Source organism: Stegastes partitus, unplaced genomic scaffold, assembly GCF_000690725.1.
Source record: "Stegastes partitus isolate 25-593 unplaced genomic scaffold, Stegastes_partitus-1.0.2 Scaffold312, whole genome shotgun sequence".
NCBI lineage: Eukaryota > Metazoa > Chordata > Actinopteri > Pomacentridae > Stegastes > Stegastes partitus.
In genome coordinates, this window is record NW_007578043.1 from 30428 (window position 1) to 52368 (window position 21941).

The 21941-nt window shown below is 40.7% G+C and overlaps 1 protein-coding gene across 1 annotated transcript in view; it reads left to right on the plus strand.

Annotated features, from left to right (window-relative positions):
* rell1 (RELT like 1) overlaps positions 1–20670 on the plus strand; it is a 35571-nt gene extending 14901 nt beyond the window's left edge. Inside the window, exons 4-8 of the mRNA XM_008283441.1 lie at positions 3869–3923; positions 10030–10278; positions 12802–12934; positions 18600–18643; positions 18738–20670. Of these exons, the coding sequence (XP_008281663.1) occupies positions 3869–3923; positions 10030–10278; positions 12802–12934; positions 18600–18632 (470 nt within the window). The 3' untranslated portion in view covers positions 18633–18643; positions 18738–20670. The remainder of the gene's footprint in view (positions 1–3868; positions 3924–10029; positions 10279–12801; positions 12935–18599; positions 18644–18737) is intronic.
* The last annotated feature ends 1271 nt before the right edge of the window (positions 20671–21941 follow it).

A 21941-nucleotide genomic window follows, 5' to 3' on the forward strand; every position in this document is an offset into this window, starting at 1 on the left:
ATTTTTTTTAAAAATCAGTATTTACTATTTTATTTGCTCAATTTACACGTAAAGTTCTTAATCGCGATCTGCATTCTTACGATTTACCTCACATAAAATAGTATTGATACCTAGTGAGTATTCCTAATTACAAGAGCTGAAGCATATACTTTCATTCAACTTTGATATTCCGTCTCATCTGTCAGTATTGACTCCTAAAGCTTAAATCAGCGATGCCCTTTAATCCGCACAGACATCTAAGATGCGACGGCAGTATTGTCCTGTCTGGGCGACTGGTCATCATTGTTCTGAGCCGTAAGCTGATTTTTTTCTGTCGTCTCTTAAGGGGCGAGCTCGGATCTGATTCATCGCCGCTTTGCTAGTGACTCATCCTCACAATGTCAGTGTGCTGACATGTCTTGTTTCAGGTTTTCTGTTATGGAAATATTCGTATTTTCCCCGTATTCTGAGATGATGCCAGGTTTTCATTTTAAAAAATACAGTACACGCCTGTTTTATTGCCCCTTAAATGCTGGATTCTTAACCCACAGCTGATTAAAACATGAACATTGGTGATGGTTAGAGACACAGGTGTTCTGTTTCATGAAAATAATAATCCTTTTTAGTGCAAAATAGTTAACTGGAACACAGGAAGTGATTGTTGCCATTTGATGTTTTTACCAGTATCAGCAATATGTGTAAGAAGTGGGTCCTTGGCATGGAGCATGTAGTGGTCTCTATGATAATACATAGGAAACACTGCCCTCTACTGATAACCCAATAATAAAGACATCAACTGTTCATTTCTGTTAGACTTAACCAGATTCTGCCTGCATGATTAAATGTTAAAAATATTTGCAGACATGTGAAGTCCTCCACTTTCTCTGCTTTTGAGTTGTGGTATCAAAGAAAATCATTTTAAAAAGTAACAAAAAATTCTCAGAAAAAAATCTTCTCTCTTTATTCTCGCATTTAGCAAATAGAAATAATTTAGGTAATCCCAACTAACATAAAACCGGAAAAGTTTAGTCTGATTTAATGTCAGACGATGAGAAAAAAAACGTTATATGTCTTTTTATACAGTGTATGGATACTTCTGATATTAAATGTATACCAGAGTTGCAAGAAACATTTGATTAGTTATCAAGTCATACATTAATCATCAACTATTTTGATAACCTATTAATTGGTTTCAGTCATTCTGTTAGAGAAAAAGAGTGGCTGAAGCTAGAGGATGTCGTTTTGGCCCTTCGAAAACACATTTTTCTCTATTTCTAGACATTTTATAGGTTTATTAAGAAAATACACAACAACTGCAACAATTCTGAGTTGTTGTGCCTTTTGACCACATCAAGGAAACATAAAATCTAAAGTTTTAATTTAAAATATTTGTCTTTTATCTGCAGTGTTTTGCAAGTGGCCAAGTGTCTGCACGATCTAGAGAAATAAGAAAATAGGTCCAGAAATGTGCAGGACATGACAAGTAGCGGCTCTTTTACAATAGATTTTAAGGCAACCTTTTAAGGCCTTTAAAATGTGTTTTTATCATTTTCTCTAGCACAAATATTTATGACTAAACAAGCAACGTGACAAACCAGGAGGCATGGCAATGACGAACAAACAAGACGCACGCAGCCAGACCTTCTGGCTAATTGTTTTATTAATAAGACATATGAGAACTTGAGCTAACGACGGCAGGTGCAGTCAGGGAGTTCAGCAGCGGAGGTGAGTGCATGTCTGTGAAAGTGGTGAGCGAGTGCACAAAACAGAAAGCAACTGTCAGCCTGAAACGCCAAATGGAAAGAACACGAGCGACTGAGCTCCGAGAGGATGTTTAGAAAGACGCACCGACACAGGGCTGAAGTGAACCTGCATGGAAAGCAGACGTACAAACCAAATAACGGACAGACAGGGCGGAGAGAGGCATCAAAGCAGCAATAAAAAGTCTGAAAGGTCTTATTTATTAGATGTGGTTGGTCAGACTTAACTGATATTTGACTAAGAACATCGGCAACCGAGCATTACTTTTCGATTCAAATGCTGTTAAGTTCTGGTTGGTGCACAGTTTCATGCATCTTGTCCTTTTCCCAACTGTATTGTTTTAGGTGAGTTAGAGAAGCATAATAACTCATAAATGCAAAATTTGTCATGCAAAATAATCGAACTCTTTGGAAGATATGTCCATTCCATCCATTATCTATACACCGCTTAATCCTCACTAGGGTCGCGGGGGGCTGGAGTCTATCCCAGCTGACTGGTCACCAGTCTATCACAGGGTTACACTTAGAGACAGACAACCAAGCACACTCACATTCACACCTACGGACAATTTAGAATCTCCAATTAACCTCAACATGATTTTGGACTGCTGGAGCCGGAGAACCTGGAGAGAACCCAGCCGGGAGAACGTGCAAACTCCACGAAAGAACTCCACTCCAAGAAAGATCCCATGTGTCCTCACCGGGACGCAAACCGGCGATCTTCTTGCTGCGAGGCAACGGTGCTAACCACCGAGCCATCTTGCAGCGCCTTGGAAGATATGTGTCTGTAGTAAATTGCTAATTGAGAAAATGTGTTTTCTGGCGATAAACAAACCTGAAAACCTTTCTAAATTGTTCTTTTGGCTCATAGTTTTGCTTTTTTCCAGTTAACCCTGTATAGGGCACACCTTGAAATACTTGGAAAATGAAAATTTCAACCCTAGGCTGTTACTGAAAGATATTTCAAGATATTTCTTTTGTGACTTTAAAAATAAATAAATAAATGTTGCAAATCAAGATTAATAAAGTTACCACATATGGTAACTTGCCTGTCTATGGTTAAAAAAAATTGAAGTCATAATAAATAAAAGAAAAAGTAACAAACTGCAAAAACATTTATTTAGAAACATTTTAGTTTGAAGTAATAATACAAACACAACCAGTCACCAAGTATTTATAAAGTGCTTGGCAAGTTCATTTAGTAACATTTTTCTTGGGGTAGTGGGATTGGCGGAGTTGGTGGAGCTCAATGCAAACCAGTAACAAAGCATTTATAAAGTGCCTGAAACATTTGTTTAGTGGCATTTTTCAGAAGGTAGTGATATCGGCACTAATATAAAAACTAAATCAAAGTGCACATGGTTCTTCAACCTCAAGGACAGGCATAAGGTGGACACAGTGAACGTCCAAGGAAGTTACCAAGTATGGTCACTTGCCCCAGGAAGGGTGGGTAAGGGTTCAAATATAATAACTAAAGCAACAGGATGTTCTTGAGGATGATATGGGGTGATAAGGAGGACAGCGGTTTGAGTCAGACGTCTTTGCATTTTTATGTGAAATCATTAGACTCCTACATTCACCTACATGAATCATCTCTAAACAGCTCCGGATTACCAGACGTATGCACAAATTGCTCAGTGTGCTCACAGTGAAGCCAGTGAATGCATCAGGGGGCTCGGCCTTAAAGAAATGTGTGTCAAATTATTTAAATCTATATGTGAGCTTTTGGCTCCGAGTGTTGATGCAACTTTGCGAAGCAGAAGTTGCTCGTTATTGTTCGTGTGCAGTGTGAGAAACTTTTATCTCTCAGGGACAAATCCCCTAATCACTTATGCAGTCTGGAGCCAGTTTGCTTCAACAAAAGTTTTTTTTCTTATGGCCTGGCACATTCCCCTGAGGTTGCGATATAGAGTTATTATGTGTTCAGTGACTGCATGTGATGTGCTGTTTAATTGTGTTAAAGTGTTAATCTGTTGTAGCCATCTTTCAATAAGCGCTCTGCTTTTGAAGTCACTGGAGCGTTCCCCTCACTAATTCCCAACGCTAGACTTCTATCTCCCTCTCTCGCTTCCTTTCTTCGGCTTGTATGAGAGTTTAACTTTTCTTTTTCTCTCTCTCTCCCTCTCCAGCAAACTCAGACGCCCTCAAAGCCATGATTCATGAAAACAGCATTGACTCAGACGGGTGAGTGGTCTTTTATTTTGCTGCGAACAACAAACTTAAATGTTATTGGAAAGGCTTTTTGTGTTTGTGTGGTTGATTTTAAATTCAGAGCAGAGGCCTCTTGTACTAACTGTGTCATCCACAAGGTGGCACCATAAGCCTCCTCTAAAGCCTGTGTGTGCCACTAGTGACTGAACTGAAACCAGTCAGAGCGGGACAACCGTCAATAAGGCCACAATCTGATACTTTTCCAGATGGGCAGGGTTTGATTGACGCCATGTGCGCGCCATGCTAACGTATTGTGTGATAATTGATCACAGTTATTTCCTTTTTATATTTTCAAACAGAATACATTGCGTGTGACCATGACTTCACATTGAAGGGGAAAAAATGGTTTTAGAGGCTTTACAACTACAATAGCCTCCAATAATGCTGAAATAATGAGCTGATTAACCAATTACTTTATCGCCAGAAGATTAATCTGCAGCTGTTTATATGCTTGATTAATCATTCAAGTTTTTATATCTCAAAAACACCAAGTATTTGTTTCTCAGATGTCACGTTTTTCTTTGTTCACTGCAAGTTTTGGACTTCTGTTAAGACCAATGGAAGCTCCTTATTGATTATTTTCTGGCAATTTATAGGATAAAAGATTAATTTATTGATCAAAAGAACTAATCGAAGAAATTGTAAAAGTTACTGATGTTTGCTAAATCCCTACCCTCAGTGGTGTTTGTCGAGTCACAACTGGACAGGAAACCTGCAAAGCTGTGGATTTAGGGTGGAGTTGTAGTAACAGTTGTACTTTAAGCCTTTACAAAGCATAGAGTGTGTAATCTGTTAACAAACATAAACTACAGTCATGTTGATTAGTTTGCTAACTCCAATAGTAACTAAGTTGTACATTCAAGGGAGCATTTGATGGGGGCTTGCAAATTATGATAAAATAAAAATTCTTTAGAATATTACTTTTATCAGACTTTAGGCCCACAAAATGACACTGACCTGCTTTTTATCGGATTCAGGGGCGTTTACCTGAAATACCTTTACGTGAGCGAAGCACATCAACTAGTCCACAACCTAAATGCCCTCTCCCTAATACCATTAGGAGACATGAAAAAGCACAATTTTTCAAATCCAGCAACTGAGCACATTTTTTACACACTTAATAAGTGTAAAAGTTTTAATCTTTAAACAACAGTTAGCTAGAAACATTCAAAAGTCGGCCTGCATGTGCAGGTAACTAGCTTGATTAGCTAAATAGCTATGGCTGACAACATTTGTTTGTATAGTTTAATTTTACGTCACAGAGTCGGGTCATAGACCATACGTATATAAAAGATGGACATGGCATCTGAGTCTGAAAAGAAAAGTCAAGGAGTTTCTTAAACCTGCATTCTTTCTAATGGCCAACAGGGGGCGACTCCTCTGGCTTGAAAAAAAAAGACAGATTGTATCGAGATAATGTTGCCTCAGTCAACCCCTTTCTAACGAGTTTGTGGACTATCAGTACTTTTAAGACCTTTTGAATACAGCATGGTGTTTATTTTAAAAATTCTGGTCACATTTCGTCTAAAATAGACGATATTGCAGGGTCTGTTTTAGGTCAGGGCTACTATGGACTCTTAGTAGTGACAGGTTGCTACGATATCAGCAAGTGAAATGTCCTTAAGTTCTTAGTCAGGTCCACCCTTCACTTGCTATGTTTGGTTTCAAAAGACCCGACGGCCAAACTCAAGGTTTCAAAACAACGTTCCATAAATCAGTGAATCATGTCAAGGAGACCATGTAGTCATTGAGTCAGATAGAAATCTATCAAAACTAGTGCTGACTGTTTGAAAAACAGAATTTTGACAATAAATCTGCAGCTGTCAAGAATGTAAACTCCAGTATACGACATGCATTTTTCTTTGCATTGTGTGAATGTGTGACAGTGGACCTGCCTGACATTAACTGGTGCACAGCTGTCAAAGCGATTTGACGTGACCTGATTGGCTAGCGCCTGCCCTGCTACTTGAAAAGTTGAACTTTTCCTCAACTTTTTAATATATGCAAAGCAAAGACATGATTCGGTTTGGCAGTGCTTGACATCGGCCCCTTCAAAGTGAATGAGAAGCGTGTAACAAGTATGTATGAGTCCTGTCTGTCTCAGACTGTCAGCTGTTTGCTGCAGCTTTAGTTTGACTCTGATCAGCATCGAATCTATAGGCCCTGGGTTTTTGGACTTCATTTGCATTTTGACATCAGTGTTTCAAATCAAAGGCTGCCTGCTTGTCACTTTAAAATGACCCTGCATCATAAAAACAGGAGCCGGTGGAACAAGCTGACTCAGTTTAGACGTCTTCATTCGTCATCCCACCATTCGTCTGCGCGGAGCAACGTGCGGAGAAAATGAGCAAGTGTAGTGCTGCTTTGCCTCTGAGATAAGGGGAGAGGGAGTCGGGCAGATAGACAGATCGGAGGACGAGATGCTTGTGGCCGTGGAGGAGTCTAAGCAAATCGAGTTAGAGGAGTATGTTTTCCTCCCTCTCTCCCTCTCTCTCTCCCTCTCTCTCTCCCTCTCTCTCTCTCCTGCTGTCATCTTTCTTTTCTCGCCACATATTGTTCTGGGAGGAAAGGAGATAAAGAGAGGAAAGATGTTCTCCTTTTGTTGGGAGGAAGCCGCGTGGACAAATGGTAGGAGCCTCTGCCAAGGATTAGGTATTGAGGTATTGTGCTCGGTCACATTGGGTGTCCTGGGGAGGAAAAAAAAAAAGATCAGTCGAAATCTGCAATCACACACATTTCCTGAGCATCACTTTCACACGTCTCTTCCCCCAAATCTCTTCCTCCACATATTTCCAAACCCTTGTTGTCCTTTCACATTTTTCATTTTCTTCAATTTTCTTTCTATAGTTCTCCTTCTTTCTCTTCCATACCTTTGTTTGTCTCGCTCTCTCTCAGTCAGGGTGGGCAGCCTGCCAGTGGATCACTTAGAGATGGTGGAATAGGGAGGGAAGAGGGGGAGGTAATTTATGGGATACTTAGGGGGGGGAGAGGGAGACAGACAGACAGGCAGAAAGAGAGGAGAGGAAGAAGGAGAAAGGGAAAGGAGGAGAGTGACTGTAGTGTGGCCAGGGCTCGCTATCAGCCTCTCCAGATTTGGTACTTAACTTCCTCCCTCCTCAGTGCTGCTCTCCCCATCGGTACTCCAGCCTCCACTATCCCTCAGTCCCCTCTCATCTTTCCACAGCAGGGCCTGTTTTCATCAGTTTATCTTCTCCACATCTTGTCTTTTGTTCCTTCTGTGGACTGAACTCATGTTTCACACCTCTGCTTATCAGGTACTGTATACCAGCACAAAACAAAAACATATTTTTTGTTGAAAGAAAACAAGGAATTTTGCCCAACAAATGCCTGTACGTGTTTTTACCACATGGTTCTGACCTTTACTGACCTACAACAAAGCCCCTCGTCATTGTGATCATTTTAAAAAGACAGTAGTCATAATATAAGTCCCCAGACAGGTACAAGAATATGTTCTAATTGAAAGAATTCCTGTCAAATGAAACCATGAATGTGTTAAAGTCATGGAAAGCTTGATAAAGAAGAGTAATGTTACAGCTTTGTGCTCTTGAAAGAGGGCATTGAAATCATGCTTTCTGTGCAAAAGATGGATGGAAATGCAACCAATGTTTGGCCTCTTTGATTGAAAAATGTCAAAATAAGTACAGACTTTGTATTATTGTTTGTTGATCCATTGAAAAGCTATACGGACAACAGCTGTAGACACACATGTAGTCGTGGATGTACAATAGGTGTTGGCGATATGGCAAAAATATCATATCACAATTTTTTTATTATAAAATCACAATTTCGATTTTATCGCGATCCAACATGTATTTTTGAGACTAAGTGCAGCCTGGACCACAGATCACTCGTTGCGAACAACTGGACATTCCGAACTCTGCGTTCAATCTTTTCTCAGCATTCAGAGTAGAGACGTGGAATGGCAGTGTTGGAGAAGTATTTTCGGCTGGGCAGCTCGTACCGCGGGTCAACTACTTTGTCAGGCATTTGAACCCCTAGTTTTCTACTGTCTTGAATGGAACCATACCTTTTGCAAGATAAAAGGCAACTGCTTCTGTTACCTCTTTCCACAGCTTGTTTGCTTGTCTTCTCATACGGAGTGTCTTTATTGAATGCCTGTGTTAATGTTGCCTGTTCATCAAACGATCCATATGATCTCCTCACTTTTGCAGATCATCTACACGTCCAAATCGTTCACGATCTAGTATCGTCTTATCGCGCACCCCTAATGTACAACAATATGACAATATTGGTATGCCATCGGTCCTAAGGGATTCTGACAGAAACAAGATTTTAATGCTACGACATTAGGGCAGAAAATAAATAATTGCTCTCTTTGCTGATTTTTATTTATTTTTTAACATAACATTAACATAATTTGAAACCTCATTTTCCAGAAGCTGCAACCAGAAAATGTTTTGGCTGTTTATTTTAGAAAAAGCTTTGCAATTTTTGCTGTAGATACAATTTTTAGACAATATAGCAAACACCTTACTGCCTTATATATGACGTCACTGATATGCCTGTGGAAGTCCTTATTAACCCTGTTCAGGACTTTTGGACCCCAGGCCATTTGGTTAAGGTTGCAGGAATTGCTGTTTTATTTTTGAAGATTTTATTTTATTTTTTTTTAATATAAAAAGAGGGACATTTGTCATACATTTGGCACCAAATATACGTCAACTTATCAGAAACTATATTTAACATAGTATAAAAGTCTATCATGAATACCAACAAATATTTTGCACATATTCCGAAAGACCTTCTGGCAACATGAAAGTCCTGAACAGGGTTAATATCACGCAGGGTTTATATACAAATGTCTACATACGTTTGGCCATGTAGTAGATGTAGGGATGTCCCAGTCGAGGTTTTTTTTTTTTGTTCCTGATCTGATCTGAATCATTTAATATTTAGTGTCTACAGATCTCTCCAGACACCGCTTTCCTGTAGTACATGTTTGTGCAGCCAGGTGGAGCCTTTTCACTGTTTAATGTGACCAGAGGATGCAGGCACTTCCATGTTACAAAGAGCATGGTGGGAGTTTAGCTACTTAGGGAGCACCATGACAAAGTCTTTTCTGAAGCTTAATGACTTTCTACCAACTCAGATAACAAATTGCAGCAGGTTTGATTAGGTTCTTGTGTCCTGTTTAGCTTCAGGTTCTTTTACATACATATATGATACTACCTCCAAACATACAACTTTCTGCCAATACCAATCAATTAATTGCCATAATTAGGCCCAACCCTAATCTCAGGGACATCCCTTCCACGTAGTGTCCCGTACCTTCCCAGCGTCTAACCCCAAGTGTCTATTCCTGTGATGCCGGCTAAAGAAAAACGTACTCAATATTATACTGCCTGTCCCTTGACGCGTTCAGACACATATATAGTGTGTTTATGTGAGCGCGTGGAAGCACTGTTTATTCTACCGTTGTGTGTAAACAATGTGAGGAGCCGCTCTCCAGGGTCATAAAATATGCAACACACACTTCCTCTCAAACAGAGTGCAAAAAGACAAGTAAGCTGGCCTCAATTAGCTCACTTCCGAGGTAAATACGATATGAAACGTGCTTTACTGCCATGTGTAAAGTCACTGTTGATGTGATGTTTGACGCCTCGCCTGATGCTCGCTCTGTACAGAAAATGTTTTACTTTTTAAAGATTATCAGTCGTAGTGATGAGGGATTGTCAGTAGTTGTAATTGCACAATTCAGTGAGCTTGTATTTTCTCAGGAAAACTGACCGAATGTAAGTCAGTGCTTACTTTTCCTTTCACTTAATGTCTAGATGTATCCCAGCGCTGTAACACTTGATGACCTATAAAAACATTTCTTGGTTTATTTCTGTCATTGTCACATAATTATAACTAAGGAGCAAATTTATATTAATTTGCTTGTGGTCTGCCAGCAATAATAGACCTCAAAAAGTCATATAAACATCATTAATTCATGCTAATCGAGTTGTTACTGAAGCGTAAGGATTAAAAACGCCCGTCTCAAATATATAAAAATCTAAAAAAAGATAATACTAATTTATTTTCTCTGTGTCTCCAGTCCTCCACTCACCCCCACCTCCCCCGGCACCCCAACCCCCCCGATGACTCCCGTATCACCGGGGGCACCTCCGGGAGCCGCCAAGCACACCTGCAACCACCTGCACACCATCGGGGGTCCTGGCGGCCAGAAGAACATCTGCACCCGCTGCAGCCAGAAGAAATGGCCGTTAATGAGGAAGCCATCGGCCCGGAAGGCAGAGAACCGGCGCAGTCACCACGGAGAGGTCACGGTGCTGGCTGTGGGCAGGTGGGCAGGTGTGTGTGTGTGAGCGAGTGTTTGAGTCATGAACGGAAAAAGGAGAGTTTATGTTTTGTGATCATTTCCCAACCGTTACAAATCTCTCTAAATGATACCAGGCGTAGTGCTTCAGCGTGAACTTTCACCAGAGGCATGTCGGGCACGCACAACGTTAACGATCAAACATTAACTCCAAATAATCGTGAATGAAAAATCCACACTTAATTACGCAGGCTAACTTTGCAATCCTCTCACCGGACTAGTGACCTGGAAATTACACAGGTGGACGATCAGGGCGAAGCTTCAGTGGTTAGCCCGCTTTATGGCAAGGACCCCTGTTAAAGGCACACTGAACGGGAAAGGTTCTCACAGATACAGCAGTGGAGAGACTCGTGATATGTCAACAGCGTTCTGCCAGTTTCTCAGGATCATCATATTGGGAAGTGAAGTCAGCCTGCCTCATTTTATTTTATTTATTTTTTGATATATAGGAGGAGATTGAAAAACAAATCCGGTTATAGATTGTTATCTTAAAAGCTTTAAGGCGGGATTCCTAACAGATACGCAAAAGAATCAGTATAAGTATCCTAAAATATCATGCTTTGATGAAAAGATTGCAGCATAAATAGAGGCATGATGTTGTTATGTTGCAGTTGATTGGATCAAGATGTTGATGTTCACCATGAGGACATAAAATCATAGAAAGAGGACGTTTAATAACTGAATCCCTGCCTTCTTATCCAATTAACCAACATGTTTTTGGACTGTGGGAGGAAGCTGGAGAACCCGGAGAGAACCCACACTGCACAGGGAGAACATGTAAACTCCACGCAGAAAGATCCCGGGTGTCCTCACCGGGACGCGAACCAACGACCTTTTCTGCTGCGAGGCAACAGTGCTAACCACCGAACCACCTTGCAGTCCCCGATAAGACTAGTGAACGAGAATCACTAATTAACAAGTTTTTAAGTTTCTTTAGGAGCTCATGTGCCTGTTTTCTCTTCTTCCCCACTGCTAATGTTATTTCAAAGGTCATCTCTTTTCCCCTTCTGTCAGAGTTGAACTGGATGTCAGATAAAAACAAAAATTACAATGCACAGTTCTTGGTCATTTAAACCTCACTGTGGCTTTGTATACACACAGTTTAATACCAGCACATTGATTCAGAACCGCCACTAGATGCATGCGTCATAATCTACTTGTATTTTGAAGTCACCAAAAGTTACACCCGTGCCACACTGCTAACCTCCACTGAGCATGAACTGCATGTGTGTGTGCCAGGCCTATCAACTCTAGTTCCCATGCAGTCTTCTGGCCAATCAAAATTCTCGATTCCGAAGGTCTTGCCAATGGAAAGTTTTTATTGACGCACAAAAAAGCTGCTGCTTGAATCCGTTATGCAACCATGTTGGGTTGAGAATTAAACTTAGAGAAGCCACAATAAAATAAAACAGATGACACATTTTTTTTTAGAAATTGTAACTGACGAAGGTCTAAGGACAAAAACATTGTTAAAACTTCTTTCACAATACTTTTTCTGCTTCAAAACTTGTGTAAAGGCAAAAAAAAAACATTTTACTTGTGGAAATATTTGACACATGTGGGATATCAAGTCTTTGAAGGTTTCAGTCGTCATAAGGTCTCTCCCACGGTAAGAAAGCAATATTGTTTCTTACGCAAAAAGCAGCAACAAAAGAATCACTTGGAGGCCTCCTCCTTTATTTTCCAGCGTTTGAAAGTGGTTTAAAGACAAAAAAAAACAAACAACACACAGGGAATTAAACCCTGCTATCGTTACAAAATTAGTCCAAGTGTGTCCCAGATAGAGTTGAGAGTAAAGAGACCATTTCTCCGTCCAGCAGTCAACCCAGAAAGCGTGCGGCCTCATGCCCGTCTCGCAGCGGTTGCACTCCTCATCCTTAATGCCCTGCTGAGAGCTGATTGGGATGCGGAGAGGTTTCTTTTCATTTGCACACCCAGATGAATGGTCATGTACGCAGAGGGTCAGCATGACCTGGATACCAATATTCATTTGCTGATTTAATTAAAGCTTTGCGTGTGTGTGTGTGTGTGTGCCTTTAGAGTGGGTGGCTGACGAGAGCGGTGTCATGTTTAGGTGAGTGAGAGTCACAGGGAGTGTGTTAGTTGGTATCATCAGTGAGGAAGAAGCCAGCTGTGGCCAATACCCGCTGAGTTTATGTTCCATTCATTAAAAGGACTTTCACTGCGGTTTATTTATACGCCTCTTAATATAAATGGACTGTTTGCAAAGCGAAAAACCAGCAGCAAGGTTGGTCAGCTGTCTTATTTAAACTAAAAAGAATTCATTATAGTTTCCAAACTTTTTTCTTTTTTGTTGATAAAGAGCTGAACCATATACACTGTGCTGTTTGTATTTTACTTTCAGCCGCTAGTGTGTCTTCATGTAAGAGTTTGTTTTAATGAGCCAACTCCTCAGTGCAAGAGACTGCAATCCTCACCAGGGCTGCATTCTAAGCCTTTTTGTTTTTGTGTGTTTTTTTTCTCTCTCAGGTTTCGGGTAACAAAGTGTGAAAAAGCAGCGAGGGATCGGAGGACTCTGCTAATAACAGACTCCAACGGGAGCGTCCCTTCAACGCCCACGGAGTTGGAGCCCAAGAGCCGAACGACGTCCGAGTCCCAACAGGTCAGTGCGCCGGGAATTTGATTTGTTTCTATCTTTTCGCTCCCGCTGGTCTCTTTCCCGCTGACACCCTGCGTACAAGCTGGTGTCGCTTATGTGTCCAAGCGTATTTGTGTGTGCATGAAGCTTGGTTGTCCTCTCTTAATGATGTTCTTGTTCGCAGCACTCGGTGAACATTTTGTATTTTTGTGCACCGGCTGGTGAGTTGTATTGATGATGGTACATCTCAGAAGCTAGAAAACTTTTTTGACTTGTTTTCAAAAATCCAAAAAATAAAATGTCAGAAAATAGTTAAAGTCACCCTTTACAGTTTCCTAAAGTCCCAGAAAACATCTTTAAAAGTTTTGCTTTCTTAAACCAGCTGTCAACACCAGATCTTTACATTTTAGATTGAAACAGACGAAGGTTTATATATTTGAAAGTGGCTTCCCATTAATGTGTCTTTGCAGCTTTAAGTCTAACTTTTGTTGTCGAGATTCGCAGGAAATGAGGCGTCGCTCAATAAGTATTCTAAACAAAGGTTAGCAGGATGCAATTAGCACGAGCTCCCTGCACCTTTCCAATAAAGCAAATGCTCACATGAATCATTTTAAACGTCTGTTTTCAGTCTGATCAAAGTTAAGCACAGAAATTAGCCTGCAACAGACATCTTACGAACTGCTGTCTCCATCTGGGGATACCTGCTGGCTGGCCTAATCGCCGGTATGTTCATCTTTGCAGGCCGATTTGTTAGAGGCTGATTGTCACAGCGGGGATAGATTTAGAAAGACGACAGGACGTACTGAAAGATTTTAGGAAACTGGTGGTTTTCCTGCACCCGCTGACAGAGCAGGAAAACTTTTGCTGCAACAAGTAGGACCTGTTGATAGCAGTCTCCATGTGTTCACTGAGGAGCTCAGCTGCGGCACTGCAATACATGAACCTGCAGGTTTAATACATATTCCCATCGTCGAGCTGGAGTTTTACCTCCCAGCTGGACTGAATGATTGGCTTTTATTAACTGTCTGAAGAGCTGACGTGTCGCTAAAAGGTAAAGTGTCCATTCCAGTTATATGATTACCTTCAATCACACAAGCTGCAGGGATCTCAAGATCATTTCCTCCCACTAAACTGAATTTCTTTGAGTCTTTAGAAGAGAGCCGTAGAGTGCAGCGATAGCACGACATTTAGCCACGCTAGTCACATTAATGGGGAATATGGCAGGTTGAAATGCACCACAAATCTCCTTTAAGCTTTCAAATATGCATTAAAAAAGCTGCGGATTCAGTTTTTGCTGTTAAACTAATTGATAATAGATCAGTTGTTTCAACTCTATACTGTATGCTGCAAAGGCTGCTGGGAAATGTGTCCTAAAATGCTTCTAACAGGGGTGACGGACTTAAACTACATCTACACAGACAGCAGAGGTCAGTGAACTCTATGAAACTCAGTTGCAGAAGCAATAGATGCTATAAATGACCAAATAGGTGCAGACATATAAGACACCTGGAAGTCATCAATCTGAAATAGCAATTACAAATTCTTTTTTTTTTTTCTTCAAATAGCTGCATGCATGGACATCATTCCATGTATTGAGGGCTTCCAATGAACATTTTCCATTAGTAGTAAGGGAAAAATATCAAAGTCTGCCAACTAAATCGTTACCAAACAATTTCTTCACCAATATGTTTGTAAAGGTGTGTAATAACATGCATTAAAATGTTGACGTTCAAGTCCCGTGGGAAACCCTGAAAAAAACCTGCTCAAGTTAGGGTACTGATAACCGATTGACAATAAATTGATTTTTGAAAAATTAAGTAACTTATGAGGTGTCAGATCAGATTTTTTTCATGATTGTGGATGGATGTTCTCAAACCAGAGACTCTACCTCTAACAGAGGGTGCAGCTGCCAGCATTCACTCTGCAGACCCAGGACTGGATCCTTCTACAGAGCAGGTCTATGAAGCCCAGTGACTATGGATGGACATTAGGTGTGCATGGGTATGAGCCAGGTCCAACACTAGACCCCACGGCTCCTGAGAAGCTACTGAAGTTCATGAGCTGTAATTGTCATAGAGATTGCAGCAACCGGCGGTGCAGCCTGCAAGAGGAATGGGGTCACGAGCATCTGGGCCTGTGGAGTCTGTAAATCATTACACGTAGAAACTGCGGTCATGATGTTGTTGAGTCTGAAGAAGACCTTCACAATGACTCTTGAAACTTCTGACATTGTGAATGGGAAATAACTGAGCTTTATGTAAGTATGTGAAGTAAAAACAACTGTAAATGTAAAAGTCAGTGTGGCCTTTTTCAACAAAGAAGTGTTTATGGTGAAATATAAATGCTAACAATCAACTCAGAATCATGAACAAACCCTGATTGGACACCTCATAAGTTACTTAAGGCCCGATTTTTCAATTTATCATTTATCGGTACCCTCATTGAGCAGGTTTTGTTCAGGGTTTCCCACAGGACTTGAACTTCAACATTTTAAGGCATGTTATTACACACCTTTACAAACATATTGGTGAAGAAATTGTTTGGTAACGATTTAGTTGGCAGATTTGTGAAAAATCTCATAAAATGCCCTTTCTATAGTAGCATTGTTGCTCCCTTCTGACAATTTTAGTCGCACCACTTAAATTGACATGCAACCATTTCTTCCCCCAATTTATAGAAGAAACTATTTGCATCGCTCATTTTATTTCGGGAAGTTGTATTTAATGCCCTTTAAATGCTCTTGACTAAAATGAGCATTACGTACGACCACATTTTTCATTTCAGATGCAGCATCTCTTCAGCAAATTGCACCCAGACACCAGCTTGATAGTTCAGAAAAGTGCGGACTCGGTGTCCTTACACATTGGAACATGCACATACACTCTTCACCCTTGTAAAAAAAAAAAAAAGAAAAAAGTAAAATGGCAGGTAATTAGAGAAAAACACCAACTTTTTTGCAAGTTGCCAAAGCTATGTGGCTACAAAGCTAAATGGTCACAGTCTGAAGCCCTCGTACGAGTTAAAGTTAATGTCATTGCAGCAAAATGAGTAAAGGGAGTGTTTAAAAATTCATGATAAAGGACTTCAGAAAAGCTGTAGCTTCCAGCACCGCTGTGATCTGTTTACATCACAGGAACTGAGCTTTGTGAAACCGCTTCAGGTGATCACGAGCAGCATCCACTCCCTCAGTGTAATTCATCGCTGACAAGTGCATGCAGAGAAATTGCATCCTCCTGTTGATGCTATCGAATGACACCGAAATTTCCTTCTAGGTAATGTCTTTTCAGATTTCTAACTTGTAGCAGACGGTGAAAAACATTTATAGAAAACATTGAAAGAAGGCCTCAATATTAGTCATAAGAGGTGCATGCTGGATATTTAATGCTCACGCACACAGTCGAGCTCGTGTTCTGTGACAGTTGTTTTCTGTGCAGAGTTCAGTTTTGTAACATTATGGAGGAAGATGGTTTCAATGGATACTTATGAGCATAAATAGGGGTATCCACCGTGTACTCAGGTGAACTTTTATGCACCAGCAGGGGTGTCGAACTCTGGTTCTCCAGGGCCGCTATCCTGCAAGTTTTACATGTTTCCCTCTTCCAACACACCTGATTCAAATGATCAGCTCATCATCAAGCTCTGCAGAAGCCTGATAATGATCCTGATCATGTGAATCAGGTGTGTTGGAAGAAGGACACATCTAAAACATGCTGGACCTCGAGGACCAGGATTGGACACCCCTGGTTTTCAGGATCAGTTCATGGTGGTAATGTCTCTATGTCTGTTAAGGAAAACACAAAATTCAGATACGAGTTGGCAGTTCAAAAATAAATTGGAATCTAATGCAGCAAGACTCTCCGCCATTCTGTATTACTGTCAAATATTTAACTCATGTAGATCACTTTTCTCATTACCCCTGGAGTCAGCACTCATGCTTTACTTTTTTGTCCACTTCTTTTTTTATCTCGTGTTTGGGGAAATCACCTCTTTAAAACTTTTCAGTTAATTTATCTGTGTTTGATTTGTCCGATTCCCTACGTTTATGTAACTGTGGAACACAGCAGTACCTTTGATCACACAGCTGGAGCCCACGGCCTCATGTCAGAAAATGGGCACCACGTGAATATAGTGGATAAAGACCCACTTGTTCCTTGAGCAACAAAACCATAGTTAAAAACGAAGGAATGTTTGCTAAAAATGACCAAACCGGGTTGGTTCTTTTTAACCTTTTTTTACATCTCAGACTGTGTGGGAGCATTTATTGGAGGAGAGTTGGTTTGAAGTGGTTTTGTGCTGGTTCCTGCTGAGGAACCAGTGACAGGTGTAAAGGTTTATAGAAGTGACTCCCTAAACTGGCCCTTTTAACCTTTCTGCATCACCAACTTTGACCAACTCTAAATATGCCAATACTGGAGGTAATTTGAATTTTATGATGACAAAGGAAATAAAAACAATGGAGGGTTTTTTATGTCGGTCTACGTGGCGTACGTACTTCATCTCACCTGTTCAAAGGTTCTGAAAGAGGTTTTGCCGGGGCAGCTTTTACCGTTCAGGATTCAGGCCGCCCTCAAAAGGCGTTGTCGCAAATTGCAAGTCATGGAAATGAATTCAAATTGCGCCAGTGCCAGTGTTGGCTTCCTGTGTGTTTGCCACTTCAGACAGAATTGTTTGTCCAAATCTGCAATGTTGTTGCTGCATTAAACAATCTCCAGGATTAAGCCGATGTTCTTACCCGGTTCCCGATAAGTCCCTCTATCACCTCCAACTTGTCCAGCAGCTAGACTTATTACAGGTTTTAACAGACGACATCACATCACATCTATCTTGGCTTCCCTTCACTGGCTCCCTGTCTGTTTTAGAAGTGATTTTAGTGATCACTTTAAAATCACGTCAAGGTCTCGCTCCGAACTACACTTATGATCTGTTGACCCCTTATGAGCCTGCTCGCAGTCTTAGATCCTCAGGTGGTTGTTCCTAAGTGGTGGCTTAAGCCTAAGGCGGACCGAGCTTTCTCCACCAGAGCCTCTTGACTTTGGAACGACCTGCCTTGAGGATACAGTAACTTGAACCATGGATTGTTTGCCTGTTGCCCCACAGTGACAGTATACAAACAATACTGGCATCCCGTACAATAGATTATTTTAATCATGTGATCATTTAATCTCTTAAAAACTCTTCCCCGTTGACTTTACTGAAACTTTCAAGCACTGAAATGTTTACTTGTCTTCTTTGTAAGAACTCATCCCGGCTTCTGTTACAGTTTGTGTTTGTAGTTACACTTTAAAAAAAAAAAAATCCCGAACAGATCCTGAAATTCGAGGTCGGCAATTTGAGAGATTAGAGTCTTTGCTTCAGGCTTTAGCACAAGCCTGTTTAGATCCACCAACCTTGACTGAATCAATGTCCTAAGCAAATTTGTTTTAGGGCGGAGAGACGTCGAACTCGTGTTTCTGAGACGATACAAATGCGGAAGAATCAATTTACACCTTCAGAATACATTAACATCCGTGTTTGTTTCGTTGCTCGCTGTTGGCGCTCGTGTTGACTTTTGGTTTTCTCATGCTGCCTGTGCGAGGAAGAAAAATGACAATCAACGGGCATGGCAGCGCGGAAGAGTGGTTTCTCATAATCTGATTGAATCAATGATTATTTTCTTTTATTAAAACCAGATTATTTGTCTTCCTTTCAGGAGCAGACAGACAACTTGGACAACGAGAAATGAGAGAACTCCAGGTAACATGTCGCGTTTTAATCAGCCGCATGAGTAGATCTGTTTTTTTTTTTTTTTTTTGTCTGACACCTTTTATTTCTTTCTGATTTTTTGCAGGTTTCCGAAGAGAGAAAAGAAGCAACACCTGGACACTTTTTAAAACCCAAAACGAGAACAATAAACGCAGCAGGAATATATAGATCCAGGAATCGTTGCTTCACACACAGAGCGAAACGTGCGGTGATTCGGACGCAACGGTGGTTATTATACAAGCAGAAAAGGGGGTAAGGTGTGTTGAAATACACTCCTCCCCTGTAACGGATTTACAGCAGTGCCTTGCTCGGTGGCGCCCTCTTGATGCCACGATGGGAGCTTCAACCAGGGCTTTCCATAAAGGTCTTATTACTCAACATGTAGATGCGGTCAGTGATGTATGTACATATGTTTTTATATGTGGAGGTATGAAAGGCACGTCATCGTTCGGTTAATTTATAAAAACTACACCTAAGGAACAGGTACAGCCGGTCTATGATGAAGTCGGGGGTTGTCATTTCATACAGGAAGGAGGAAGTTCCCGATATAGCGCTCGCACCGCCAGGAAGTAGACCGGAACATTAGCAGATGTGACAAAAGCTATCATGTCCTGTAACGGCGTGATCGTGATGTGAAAGTGTGCCTCGTGTTGTCGGGATGATTCATCGTCCTCCAAGTGCATGTTTTCTGCTTTTTTATTTTTTCATGTTTCTTAGTGTTCTTTCAGTCTGTCCTCTAATAAAGAACTCGCAGCGTTCTGGGTCGAACAACAAATCAGCGCTAAAATTCAGACGCAGGCTGCTCTTGGAATGTTTTCTATTAAAGTGACAATACATGTTTTAGTTGGCTTTTTTTTGTTTTTTTTTTGTCAAAGTGGGAACAGCACGACAAGCTCTAAACACGATATCGACGTATTATTGTGAGCAGAAAATGTTCTTTTTACGCATTCAGCAGAAAAGGCTCAACAATAGCTTTCATTTGCCGCCATGTCTTTGACTATCTGATCAACCGAGGCCAGTATTCGCGCTCCTTTTAGCTCCGTTTTGGTCTCCACCAACTCCTGAGGCTAGGGCTAGCTCTTTACCTAAGATTTTCACTGTTTTTCATCATTCTGTTGTCGAAAAAAGCTGCCTGTTGTGTCCAATATTACACCATGAGAGTGAAAAGAGTGAACCAAAAATGAAAACATTAAAATTGCGGGCGCTAACAGTTAGCTGAAAGATGCTAAAATGTACCGAAGAGATGAGGAGAAATGGCAAATTAGAAAGTCACGTGACACATTATCGGTATGCAAATATTGATTCGTTTAGCTTTAATTTGTGCTGTTGGCTGGAATTATAGATCTTTGTACTAAAAATGCAATTTATAGAAGCATTTTAATGTATTCTATTAGATGTAGGGCATCTAAAAGACATTTAGAAAAGGAAAACAACATCCTCTTCTTTTTTTACTTGTAGATTTTACACGAGGCTCGTTGCAGTACGTGAACGTTCGTCTGCTGAAGCCACATGAAGCTACCGCCTATTTTAATTAATGACAGATTTATCGTATTTTTAGCGCGAGCTGCCTTTCTATTCATCATCATTGTGCAGCATTGTCAGGAGCAGATACTGTACAAATGATTTAATCCATTATGGATTTATGTTATCTATCAGCTGGTCCACGAGGACATAAGCCTTATTATGTTTCTAATGAGTCGTGCCTTTGTGGGCAGATGGGAGGCACGACTAACTACAAAGTGTTTACAGTGGAAAGAATCATTCACTGCTGCATGCACGGCACTGAGTGGTTCGGATACGGATCTATATGTTACCTCCAGAAATATGTGTGTGGCAAGTGCTCACGTTACTTGGATTCTTGTATTTCTACCATTTAAGGGAGGCTAAATTCCACTATTTTTGTGGCCATTTTGTTGCTAAGATTCCAGTAAATGGGCCAAAAGCTGGTCTTCAGTTTGACATGAACCATCGATTAAAGCTTTATTTCTCTGACCAAAATTAAAAACTTAATAGATGCATTGTGAGTAAGCTGTTATTTGTTTTTTCTACATCAGAGGAGACGATTTTAAAATTAACGCGACCCCAAAGGCAACGTCGGAGAAGTTATGAGAAGAAGATCCAGGATTTAACTTTAAAAGACTAAACATCAGAGAGTTTCTGTGATGTGAAGATGAGAAGTTAAACTACTGAAGGTTAGCGAAACCAAGAATTGCGTTCGGTTACTTTTTAAGCCCTATTCACACAGGACTAGTACGACCTCGGGGCCTCCAGTAGTTTGGAATAATTGCGAAGGGTTGTCTGTGATCTTAATCAGCGCTAATATGCAAAGTCAAAATTCCACCACAGATGACTTAGCATGTTTTGCGAAGCCTAGAGGTCACACGGTGCTAATAATCCTGGCGTCTTTTTTCTTGTTTTTTCCACACCTGCCTTCTGCTTTTTTTTCTCTGCTTAGATAATTACGGCGGCTTATTCGTACCAATCGGACATCGTTCCGGCTCCAGGAGGCATCGCAGCACGGGGACTAATTTACAAAACGCTCAAATCCATCCAATAGTTATTATGTGGCAGCCTGTTAATATCACATCCTCAGATAATGTTAGTAAATTAGACTAAAACACAGGCTGTCCCGCGCGAGTGAAACCCCAGACGTGGGCGGGTAATTTGTAAATTGCAAAGCTCCCCGGATAATACTAGTCCCATGCGAGTGAGTAGGGCTTTTGTAATTCCAGTTTTTTCAAAAGTTTTGATCCAAAATGACAAATTAATAAGTGAAAGCTTTCCCAGCAACTCTTTCTACAGCTTTCAAATCAGGTTTTTTGTGCTTTTTGACACCAGAGAAAATCAAATTTAGCAAAACGAGAGCAGAATTCTGCAGTGTTTTGTGTCTCTTTGCAGAGAAAGACAAAGGGAGAGCAAGTTTAAACCCGTTTTCTGATTAATAGTCACGGTTTTACCTGTAAAGATACTGTGTGTGGCGAGAAAAACAACCCTGATGATGAGGAACCAGATTTTATGGAAGCTCGATGCCCTTTGTATAGAGCCTTGTGTTTTGTTTTTTGCATCATTTGGATTAAAACGTATCATTTTGGGGGTTTTTTGTTTCACTTTGGCATTTGTGAGGTCATTTTATCGCCCACATGTAGCAGGGTTTTTTGTAAAACCAAATATCCTGCCCCCTCCGTCTAGAAAAAAACTTACAGACACACCATCTCGTTTTTAGAAACAAATATTCATCCACACCTAACCACACCTTTTAAGCACATTCATATTCTACGTGAGGATGTAA